The sequence below is a fragment of the Copidosoma floridanum genome, unplaced genomic scaffold, assembly GCF_036245765.1.
Source record: "Copidosoma floridanum isolate Cflo_tuat_1 unplaced genomic scaffold, Cflo_Japanese_pri ptg000013l, whole genome shotgun sequence".
Lineage (NCBI taxonomy): Eukaryota > Metazoa > Arthropoda > Insecta > Hymenoptera > Encyrtidae > Copidosoma > Copidosoma floridanum.
This window is the reverse complement of record NW_028321890.1, coordinates 15,663,848-15,676,617: the sequence shown is the minus strand read 5'-3', so window position 1 is coordinate 15,676,617 and position 12,770 is coordinate 15,663,848. Positions and strand designations below refer to the sequence as shown.

Below are 12,770 nucleotides of genomic sequence, written 5' to 3'. Positions count from 1 at the left end.
TTTCATGTAAGTAAACTATCACGTATTCCAATGAAAAATATGTACGAGACAATAAACGTTCAGCTAACGATAGAAAATTCCCTTTTATTGTTTCCCTAATGTTGACATTCATCTCGATTTACGACAACATTCATTCCACCATTCAATTGGAATACGTACTTTTTTTTTTTTTTTTTTTTATATTTTGGATTACATGATTGTTGAGCAATGAGGGGGTACCTGATCGAAGGTGCAAAATAGTTTGTTTGGTTGGATTTAAATGTAAAAATCCATGTTCACCAAGAATGAGCAAAACCAAATCAACATTTCTTAAAAACACACCAAAAAAATTAAGTCTGAGCTATATATATGGATGAATTGCGTCAGTAACACGCGTACAGCGATCGGTGCATGTGAGATCGATCGGCAAAGGAGGATACGATCACGTGAGCGCGTAAAGACAGGGGGGAAGAAAAAAAAAAAAAAAAAAACCCAATTAAAGCCCTCTGCGTATAGAGAGTATACATGGCTAAAGTAAAGGGATACTCGGGCAGCGTTGGGCGTGTACGGCGTATAAATTCGAGAGGACGCGCTGCTCGTCCGCGGGTCCTTCGAGGCGATCGGGATATCGAGAGCAGGGAACAAAAAGATCGTCAGGAGCCACGGGGAAAGACAAAGAAAGAGGTAGCTATGGGGAGGGAGGTACGTGTGCGTAAACGGAGGAAAAAGAAAAGAGATATACAAGTGAACGGAATTCGGTTGTCCTTCGGCGGATGAACTTGGTGGGCGCTTTGGTTCCTGGTTGCGGCTATTGGCTGGCGGCGAGACGATACCGATTTTGTTTGCTTTTGCATTGGACCCACCCAGGTATATAAGCCAAATGCTCAGCTGAACGGCATCGCATTTACCACACGGTTCTTTGATCGTGTACTGTACTCCCGCAGCGTTTTGATCCACCCAACGAGATGCACAAGTCCCTCGTAAGTATACATATTATACACCTTTATTTTTTCAACTCTTGGTTTTTGCAAGTTTACTTGTGTTACGCGCTTTCCTTTTTTGGTTTGGGGAATACAATCGGTTTTATGAAGATTGCCGGTTTCATTTCCTCATGTCTCGAATTGATCTACTCGAGGTTTCATAGGGTTAGCTCGGTCACGTAGTTTATTTAGAGTGGGTGGTTTGGGAATTTGAGAAAATCTATAGCTTCGTTTGATTTGCTGCATTTGTAATATATACCGTGATAAAATATTGGTTAATATTAACTTTAATCAATTATTACGTATTGTTAATCTGCCTATTTTGTAAGATCGGTATGGAGCCGATGAAAGATGAGTGTGGTAATTGTACCGTCATCTGATTTATAATACACGAGGATTCTTGTCTCTTGAGATAAATTAAAAATTAGAAGACTCGTGCGTATACTAGGAAAGAAACGCATCTTTATAATCTATCAAACAACGAAAAACTGAAAATCGTTGAAAATTGCCCAACTCACGATTTTCTCAAACTTTTCGACGTTTTCAAAGAATTTGTTATTAATTCTTTTGAAAAAAGGTGTCGTTGATTTTTTCATCCGAAAAGAAGTAATTAAATGTAAAGGCACCAAGGGTGATTGACGTCCGCGAACAAAATAATTTAAGAGATGTAATGATAGGGAGTACCCTTTACTTATAGCTCTACCAAAGCATTTCATCATTAAAGATTTATCTATTTTGGAGGAATCACAAACCATACTCCAAGAAAATTTTCACCATTTGAGGAGGTTCGGGAGTAATAATAAAATGCAGAGATCACAATGATATCGAGTTTTCCTGATAGTCTAGAATACGTAGAACTTATATGAATTTTTTAAATATTTGTTATAGGTCATTTTAAAAATAATTATAAAAAAGAAAATCATAGGCTCTTATGGGACTCTCATTTTTGGAAAATGAGATCGAAAAGATATTGAACAAAAAGCCTACCTACGAAGTAATTATTGTTAAATAATTCAGTGAGAACATTTTTGAGGCATGTTATAGTGCATTTAAAATAATCCCAACGCTATACGTATAAGTAAAATATTGAGTTGGGTGCAAGAGGGGGTGTGTGCAAGGTAAAGGGGGCCAAGCTGCGTGGGCACGGGGGACTCCCCCTTCCTCGCCCCTTTGAATGATACTCCCGAACCTCGGTTGAACGTGATTCTTTAATATTCAAATTTGAACAAAAAAAAAATTTTTATATATACTTATATAGACTAGAGTTAAATCAAATAAAAACATTAAATATTAAGGTAAAAGTACCAGTACTCGAACACTTTTTTCGGAAAGTCTTTGTTTTCTCAATTCTTAACGAATTTACTGAATTGCATAATAACAAAACAGTCATTCCACCGGTAAGTTTATTTTTTTCCTTATAAATAGAAAACATTAAACCCTTTTCGAGGTAAGTGTATACAATTAATAAATTAATTTTAAAGTTTTTTTTACCAACGACCCAGTAGATGAACATCATGTTCAGGTATTGGGTACTGATAGGCATTTTTGACTCAGTACTCTAACATCTATATTAATTAAATGGGAGAAAAGTTATTTTAGCTAATTTTTACTGATTTCCATTTTTAACATGCATTGCAGATAACTAAATTGAGGTTTCTCATTTCAATTGTCTTATTAAAACTATAGCGGCTGGCTTGACATACTATTATTATTGATTAACAGTAATTTTAATCATTTTTATGTGTTCGAGTACTGGGCATAGGTAAAACCTAATGGTACCAGTACCTGAACGGTCTTACAAGCCACCTCATACAAGTTGCACGAATAAATAATTTTTTTCTCATTGACTATATTTTAACTTATTAAAGTATAAATTTTGTTTCATCCAAAGAAAGATCAAGGGATATCAGAAACAATTTTTTTTCATACACTTGGTACTGGTACTTTAACCTTAGTTCAAGACTTTGATTGCTGTCAAACTATACCGATAGTGTAAATGAATACGTTGAAAAAAAACCGATGGACTGAAAAAATAAACCTCAGTCTGCAACGAAAGCAAGTGAATAACCATCGATTCGTCCCACAGGTGCTTCTACCCTTCCTGGTCGCTTCGGCGCTGGCGGGCGGAATAATCGCCCACGTCGTCCAGCCCCTGCCCCAGTACAACCTGGAACAAAACACGGCAACTGGCGAGTACGGCTACAGCTACTCGGACGGACCCTCCGCCAAGACCGAGTTCCGGGCCCTTGACGGCACGACCACCGGCGCCTACAGCTACATCGACGCCCACGGCCTCCTCCAGACCGTCAACTACGTCGCCGACGAGTTTGGCTTCCGCGCCGCCGGCACCAACATCCCCTCGGCAGCCCCCGCTCTGCCCCTCGACCTCCCCGAGGTAGCCGCCGCCAAAGCCGCCCACCTGGCCGAGCACTCCCGCGCCACCCTCGCCGCCCTCAGCCACCAGCGCCGCAAACGCGGCATCCTCGCCACCCCCATCACCCTGGCCCAGGCTACGGTGGTGCCGTTGTCCAGCTCCAGCCAGAGCCGCGTCCAGATCCACAAGAGCGCCCACCTCGTGGCCCATCACCCCGTCGCGGTGGTCCCCACCCACACCTACCTGCTGCGCAAGAAACGTGGCCTCGCGTACCTCGCTACCCCCCTGATCGAGCACCTGCCCGTGGCCACCTCCAGGCAGAATCGCTTCCAGATCCACAAGAGCGCCAAGCTCGTCCAGGAGTACCACCTGCCCGTGTACGCCGCCCCGGTGCCCATCGCCGCCCCCGTGGCCCCCCTGATCGAGCACCTGCCCGTGGCCACCTCCAGGCAGAACCACTTCCAGATCCACAAGGGCGCCAAGCTCATCCAGGAGTACCACCACCAGCCCATCTACGCCGTCGCCCCTGCCTACCTACCGGCCGCTCCCGCCAAGGAGTACCTGCCGAGCGCCCCCGCGGCCACCCCGATCGTGGAGGCTTCCGTAGCCGATGAAGCCGTCAAGGTGGAGAGCGCCTGAAGCCACCAAGGGACCGGCTGGGTGCTTACGAGTCGAGCAGTGATGGGGGGGGGGGGAGACAGGAGTGTTGACAAGCGTTTGAAAAAAGAATGAAATAAAAAGGGTTGAATCGAGCCATCGTCAAATGTGGCTCTACTCTGTTTGGCATTGATCGGTTAAAGAATTTGACCTTTTTTTTTTTTCTAGTGTTAAAAATTGTACATGGTTGGATAATTTGACGAGGAGCCGAATTGATTCTTTGCCGAACGCTTGTTAACATTGCTGCGGTTCAATGTTTCGTTGAAGCATTACAGTGCAATGATCGTCCATTAGTTGTTTGGAGGTATTTTTTGTAACGTAACAAAAAAGGCTGCGGCGGATCGATCTTTTTTTTCTTTTCTTTTTTAATTAAGTTGAATTGTCGTGTCTGAAACTGAGTGTTTCGGCTCCGCCGTTGTCGTTTTTGTTTCATCTGAAGATAAAAAAACGAGTCGTTGGGGGGTGGTTTCCACTATTTTTTTTCTTTTGTATTAATATGTAGAAGGAAATGATTGGAAAACTAACAATGTGTAATAAACTAATAAAAAAAAAAAAAAACTTTTTTTCACCTACATTTGCTTCTGTGTTTTCTGTTTTAATCATCCCGTTGGAGAATGCGCTTTTCGTTACGTCGTTTGTCGGCGGTAACGTGATGCTGCCCTGCCACATGTTCTACATTTACCTTTACGATTTGAGGAGTAATGAAATTTTGATTGCGTTCCTGCTTCGTTCGAAGTATACAGTGGTGCTTACTTTTGCCAAAATACAAACTCAGCACTTGAGTAGTTTTCATTCGAAATGTCTCAATGTGAATTAATTAAAACATATACATCGTGTGAAAACGAAGAGAGAAATACTTTGATTTGGATTTCGCTGGTAAGGAATTTTTCATCGAAACAAATAAAAGTTTTTATTAGAGAAGCGTCATAAATGTACAACTATATGTGATTATCTACTAATATTAAATTATGCTGGAATTTCACATACATCTTTTGGTTCTGAATACTGTACAATACCCACATAGCGCGTTAAATAGTATGATAGATCTAATGAGGTGGCCACTAAAAAATGACAAATTACGCATGTTTTTACAACTCTATAACAGGGATGTGCACGAGACTCCGAGGGACTCCTTGTAATTACCCTGGTTGCATGCGCACCAAGTGCAAAGATAATTTTTCTTACTTAGGGCACAACAAACGTCCAAAAAGTAACAATAAAATTTAAAAATTTGCGAAGACAAGCTTTGTTGACTGAAATTAAAAAAAAAAGGCAAAATAAATTTTAGTGTCCAGTCAGCCATGTATAAATACAAGTAAACTCTTGAGGCACCTTTGTTCGAATGGTAACAAAAAAAGAAAATGTTTACTGAAACTTTTTAAAGAAAAATAAATTTCTAAGCCAACCTTTTGAAATACTATGTAATCTGGGACTGTTTAAATTATGATAATTCTGTTTGTAAAAATACTAACTATTTATGATTAATTTTCTTACTATGAGCGTTTTTTTACCTTTGGACGTTTACTGCTCCCTCAGTAGGGAAGATTACACGTGGTGTCCATAGGGCAAGCACAAAGAGTCCTTTGGGCTTCGTGTTTGCCCTAGAGACATGGGCCACCAGGTACGAAAATGATCATTCCATTTCTTAGATCGATACATGATAGTTTTTTTATCACAATTCAAAACCTCCAAACAATGAGATGAATAACAAACAGACAATTTTTCCGAAAAAGAGATAATCATAATTTTCCAATATTTTTTTCTGAAATAGATGTACGCTTTTTTGTCACATTTTTTAACACATACATTTCGTAAAACGTAGTCTTTTATACGTTCATAGAGTAGGTTTTCATAAACTATAGAAAAAAAATTAAAAAACTAATCGTAGATTTGTAAACATTTTGACAAAAGACACACAGCGCTTTTCTTCATTTCTTATCTCTGTAATGGGCTTTTCTTTAGGCAGTGAGTTAACTTTGACGAGAGTTGTAAAAATTACAATAACGTAATAACAACTTTTCCAACAGGAAAAACTACTCAATTTTAAGACAAAAATTATCAGAGTATTTAAGTATACATTTACACTCGTTCCTTTACGACGACTCGTGTAAATTACTATCTCTCCTCTCGTCGACTGCAAAAAGATAATTCCATCTGCATTTCTCGCAAGGCCGGTACTCGCAAAGCACACATACGCGTGATTAATCCTCACGTACCGCATAAATTCGCACGTCGACGCCTCTATCTCCGTCTCTCTCTCTTTCTTCCAGCGTATGTTTTTCCATAAGGTCGTCGTGCAAAGAGCCAGTGGGCCCCGGTGTTCCCCCCCCCCCCGAATCTGTAAAATTCACGAGATCTTCTCTGTCACTGTAAATCAGCTGTGCAGAAATGTGCACCGACTCGGTGAATTTATGACGCGGTTCTCTATCAACGCACGGAGAAATAACACGAGGAAAACGGACAGAATAGAGCAACGCGCGAGATAAACTCCGATTAGATTTACCGAAGGACAGGGTGGTGTGCACATAAAGTACTCCTTATTCCGAGGAAGGGTCCCTCCTGGCGAGTGTTGCTTTTGTTCTTCGCGCCCTGGCATTTTGATTTCCTTCCCGTTCGCGTTACGTGTCTGTGTAGGCTCTCTTTTCCTCATGTCTCTCTCTCTCTCTCTCTCTCCTTCTGCTTCTCCATAGCTTCTCATATTATACATACAATGGCTATCTATATAGTAACGTGTGCTTGTACGGAGATTCGCTTATGATCTTTGAACGGACGTGGAATCAGGAGGGTTGAGTAAAAGAGTTTAAAAGTATATAAAGACTCTATGCGGAGAGTGAGTATGGGTCGGGTTATCCAAGCACTATTTATTATTCTCACTCTTTGAAAGTTTGATATCACGTACGAACAATAGTGGATCAATAAAACTAGCACAAGATTACTGGATGGTATCAGGATAATTTTTTCTTGTATATATATATATATATATATTGGGATCTTACTTCGTTCTAACATAAAACAAGTTTTTCAGCTGTAAGCATAAAGCAAGTTAAGTCAGCTGTGGATACTCGCAGACAGTTACATATTACACTGAAATTGCTTTCAATAAAAAATTGCATCCAATCATCTTGTAAACGTGTGCACGCAATTTCAAAGTTTCAATATTTATACGCCATGACATCTTAAGCACTAATTCAGTACGTAAAATTTGTTTTCCCAGTCATAAAACAATTGACTTTTACAAACTATTGTTGAAAAATGAAAAAAGAAGTGTTTATAACTAGATATCCTACTATTTATTTTGATATACAATTGTATACAGGTAATTTAGAGAATAACAACCGATTAGGATGATTTTGTTTTAACATTGTAATTGAATTATAACAACTGTTTCATTTGTTGAAAGTCTTGATTAAAAATTTAGAGAATCCATAGTTTCGAGATAATTGTACAATTTCCTTACAGAAGTCATCCTCGTTAAATATTCTACCGCTCGGTAGTTTGATAATAACATTTTCGAGAGGATCGTCAAACACTGTGCACGTGAAACTATCGAAAAACGTATCCAAATCCAAAAGCAGTTGGTTCTACTGTTGCACTTGTTGTGATTGTTGCAAATGTTGTAGAACTGATTTGGGCTGATGATTTTGCTGTGATTCCGGCTGTGGGAGAAGTTGCTGCTACAGCCGCTGGCGCTGTTCAATTTGCTGTACCGGCAAATACAGCTGTTGCATTTGAAGTTAATGTTCTTGTTGAAGTACAGTGACTTTGAAATTGTAGTTAGTAAAGTTTTCCAAATTTCTCTCGACGCTGCTGGGAAAAAAGAAGAAAAAATTTGAATGATTATTAATGCTTATTGTTTGTTAAAGTTTTTGAACTAAAAATTTTTTGTCAAACTGTAAAAGAGTTGGTATACGCGTATTTAAGCCAAAATCTATTTTAAGTACCAACTATTGTCATGGACTCGCTAATGTTCAATGTTAAAAGTTAGCTCGTTGAGCATCAGTCAAAATTAAATCCATGCAAAAATTTTTAATAAACATGAAAATATGAAGTTTAGAACTGACAGTAATATGTAATATGATAATATTGTAACTCAAGATCTGTTTTCTTTGGAGCAATTTATAAAATGAATGATTCATGAAAACTTGTACTACCTGGAGAAATTAGCTGCACCAGAAAAATTATGGTACACCTCGTTGGTGGAAGTTGAAGGTACTATGGCTTTAGAGCTTGTCAAGTGTAACATCTGCTCCGCAACTTCGAGTTGTACATCTGGGTCATATGGACGCAAAAATGGTCACTGCTGGATTCCATAACCATAAATCGACTTTTGTGTCATCCACGACCGTGTACCAGCTGATTCGGTATGATGGTTTGCTGATGTTGTTGCTGACTGGACAGTCAAGGCTGAACATGCAGGGGTACATTGCCACTCACAGAGGCTACCAGATATAGCGTATGCTGGGATCACTGAGCTATCGTTACAACGTTTTCCTTATCCAGGTAGTACTTATTTTGCCTGCGTAGGACCTGCTCAGGCAGCCTCAGCTCAGGCAACCTGGACAAATATAATCTAGTCCTGAACTGACTTTTACACAATTAAATAGTAAGATTATGTTACATAAAAAAATGTTTTTAAACAGAGAAAACGATAAATACTAAAAAAATGACTAGTAGATCACGTGTGAAATCATTTATTAACACTATTTAGTTAAGTTTATAAAAACTATTTTGTCACAGTAAAAAAATAAAAACTCTATGTTATTAAATTAATCCTCATGTCTTTTCTTTGACAGCTCCGACTCACTTAAAGTTTTCTTCATCCTCCTTATCCGATTGCCACCCCAGTCACGAGCATTGTTCATCAATGAACTTAAATTTTCTCTGACGTTATCAGCATTGTAAACGACATCTTTAATTGTTATCGATGTCAGAGCATCTAAGAAATGAAACAATTTATTAGAACACATGTAATTGTTAAAACGTGATTTATAAAAATGATAATGGAGTAAGTTTAGCTTTTTTTTTTATTATTTCCGTTAAATCCGTTTGGTTTTTTTTTCCGAAATTTTTCTTGCACGAATAATTTGCATTCTATATTTATTTCGCGTCTTTCGTCGAGAATAATAGTTTTGCTCCATTTTAGATTAATTAAAAAAAAAGGTTAAGACTATACTGTAGTAGCAGACAGTTGATGTCAGTTCAGGCAAGAGCACCGGACCTGTACAGGAACTGTGCACAGCCTGAACTGAACTCACATATGCAGAAAATGTCTATCTTGCCTGTGCAGGACTTACACAAGCAGTCAGGCAAGCTACGGCACATTTCTATTCGGGAATGTGGCAGGTATGAGGTTCCTACGGTCCGCAAACTTAGCATAGATGGCGTACTGTCGCTAGGAAAAAAATGGCGTCACAATGACAAAAATGTACTATTCGTGATCTGACGTCAGCGTGACGAATATGTTGTCATATAAGTCCACATCACCGTATACTGTCGTCACTTGCAGTAACAGTGTGTCAGTGACGCCATTTTTCTCTTAGCTACTATACACCATCTATTGGGATCGGCCTTTGAGAGCTCTCTCTCGAAACTTTGGAATCTCACCACAATGTGTAAGGATACAAAGCTGGCGGTGCTGATAGTCACGAGCCTTCTTTCCCCATTTTTGAAACTCGCCACTTTATGGAGATTAACCTAGGACAGTGGCGCTAGTGCTATGGGGCCGATCCCAATGCTGAGTTTGCTAACTGCAGGGACCTCATAGGCTAAAACAGAAAAGTGAGGGGTGATGGTAAGGCGTGATCCAATATTTATTGAATTAATGGGTTCTTAGATAAGTAATAAAAATTGAAAATTTCGAGTTTCAATTAAAAGATATATTCCTGAAGGTAAAATTATGAAAAATGTTTTATAAGGATTAAAATCAGAAAAAAAGTACAAAATTTATTATCTTATGAATGATGAGATCTCTGTAATTTTACAAAGAAGCTTTGAAACTATTTAAGATAACACTTCTCCCGATCTATTAAATTAAGAACACTCTCAGTTTAAAAAGGAATAATGGGAGGACGAGCATTAAACAAATGTTTTTTAGAGAGTAAATATTGTATCCATGTCTTCAACTGACATTACTTCTGTTTAACGTTCAAAAAGAATGACCAGCCATAAAAAATTTAGTGTTTATCTTTAGAATGAAACAAAAAAAATCGTTTCAGTAGGACCAGAATTAGGAGACAAAAATAAGTAGAAAAATTTATTATATGGAATTTGATCTCTGTGGTTCAACAAACAAGCACGAGGAATAATAGGAAAAACTTCATGTTATCTACATCATGCCAAAATTTTCTTTGGAAACACATTGATACTTCAAAAAGGAGATTTTTTACAAATACTCTTCATTTTAAGAAAAAGTAACAGAAACATGATTTTTAAAAACAATAAATTGCGAATCTGTTAAATTTATTTTTTATTTTATAATAAAATTTTATCATTAGCTCTAATATCAAACATTTCATGAAATTCCTATTACAAATTAACGACAGAAAAATGAAAACGTTTGATATTTTAGAAAATTGTAAAACTGCGCAATTTTGCGCAAGAATGTTTAAACTACATTTCTTATAAACTAACAGCGTTTTACTCAATACTTATCATTAATGTTCTTATTGCTTAAATTAATCAATGTAGGGGTAAAGGGTACAGTTGTTGATCCCCCGATAGTGATTGACGGCCACATGCATTTTTAAATGGAGTCTTTACATACAAATATACAAATTATACAGGGGTCAATCACTACCTTAAGGTGTCAATAACTATACCCTTTACCCCTACGTGAAAAATATTTTATCTTTTCATCAATTATTTTTCCAAGATATAATTGCATATAATTATAGCATCTTACATAGCTTATTTAGTTGCCTTTTGCCATTTTCTTTTTTCGAAAAAGATTATTTACTTGAACTAATACAGTTTCTATTATTTCCATGAGATACAAGCTGTCGAATAAAATGTTTTAATCGAAACATACTCTTTCTAACTTTTATTTTCTACCCTAAAAATCAAAAAAGTATTGGCTTATTTCCTTCTTCTTACTGTTTTAACGCCGCACAGTGCCCCATTACTGCATAGTAGTTTATATTTACTGTCTTCAGAGACTCTTCAAACCAAAAAAATTAATTATAATAATAATCATGTTGTGTAACTTTCACATTACTTTTTTGAAAAGAAAACATTTTAATATAGCTTTTCAAGATAACTTCGACAATAGAAATTAGTTTTGTAATCGTGATGGATAAATTTTTTTTTTTGAAAATTCCCGACAATTAACAAAATTGAAAGAACTTAAATTAGTTTGAAAAATAAATACGTTTATTATAAGTCAAAAGTATAACGCTGTAAGTTTATAAAAAATATTGTTTAAACGTTTTTGGGCTAATATCTATTGTTTTACAGTTTTGTGGGATTTAGAAAGTTGTTATTTTTCCATATTTTTAAATTGTCATAATAATTTTACGAAATGTTTGTCATTAACGCAAATATCAGTATTTTAATTTCAAATATGAAAGTAAATCAAATGGAATGATAATTTAATATTTTTTTTCAATGATCGTACTTCTACTACTTCTTTTTAAGACTAAAAGCTTTCGTTACATATCTTTTTCCTAAACCATCAATTTCGTTTCATGGAAAATTTTCGTATTAAATAGATCGAATAAATTCTTGTCTTGTATTTCTAAAGCTTTTTTGTGAAATTAAACAAGTCTCGTACCATGTAAGAAAATCAACTTATATTTTTCATTTTCTGGTTTTAATCCTAGAACAGTTTTGGTGTTGTTTACATCTGAAAAGAATCAAAAAGTTCTATGGTTGGTCACATTTTTTGAAAGTTGGACAGATGCAATGAGTCATAACTATCTATTTTACCTTCAAAAGTGTATATTCCAATCGATATTCGATTTTTCCAACTTTTTTTTACCTACCTAATAACCCAATAACCCGAAAAATATTGGGTTAAGCCCCCCACCACCCCTTATTAACCCGTTACTGCTTACCTGCACCATTTTCCTTGCCACCCACTATCCCTCAACTGCTTTATCACACGGTATGTTTTGCCTTTTTCTGTCTGTTCGCTGTCTGCATCAACTTTTTCAAAGAATAAAAAAATATCTATATTATGTGACTCACCTTTTTAGAAAAAAAAATTGCAGAAAGTTTATTTAACTATTTTAGATCAATCTTTAACGATACTGAATAGATCCTTAGAAATGTTAATCCAATTGTTCAAAAATAAAATAATCATAAACATTTATCACACCAACTTTTCCCACCAACGAGAAAAGGTCACAGAAGTAGAACTCATTTATAGTCTCAAAAAAAAAAAAATATAATATGTGTTTATCAATATTTGATCATAATTTATATTTAAATTCAAATTGAGAAAATGTTACAACAACCAATAAATATACAAATCGATGCATTTTGACGCTAACGTATGTATACTACTCGAATACATTGGTCGTGCCTAAATAACGTATCTTCATAATTTATTCATAATTAAGCACGACTGCTCCACAGAAGTGCTTTATTTTCTCATAGTCATAATTATTTTCCTTTTAGTCATGCTGATATCTAGGTTGAAGGATATGATAAAATATCTCGTACTAACAATAATGGATCAATAAAACAAGCATCAAATCACTTTGTGATATCAAGAGATCTTATTTCTTTCTGCCATGAAAATAGTTTTTCCCTCTCTAGAGTCATCTGCCATGCAAGAAAAT

At 36.7% G+C, this 12,770-nt stretch overlaps 1 protein-coding gene across 1 annotated transcript; it reads left to right on the top strand.

Annotated features, from left to right (window-relative positions):
* Window positions 1-504: 504 nt before the first annotated feature.
* On the top strand, window positions 505-3,972 carry LOC106645595 (uncharacterized). Its single transcript, XM_089590717.1, has 2 exons — window positions 505-681; window positions 3,046-3,972. The coding sequence occupies exons 1-2, from the start codon at window positions 505-507 to the stop codon at window positions 3,970-3,972; spliced, it is 1,104 nt and encodes a 367-aa protein (XP_089446843.1).
* The last annotated feature ends 8,798 nt before the right edge of the window (window positions 3,973-12,770 follow it).

Coding starts and splice junctions, on each gene's coding strand:
- LOC106645595 (XM_089590717.1), top strand. CDS start 505: ATGGCTAAAGTAAAGGGATACTCGGGCAGCGTTGGGCGTGTACGGCGT. Junction 682..3,045: donor AGGTAGCTATGGGGAGGGAG/GTACGTGTGCGT, acceptor TTCGTCCCACAG/GTGCTTCTACCCTTCCTGGT.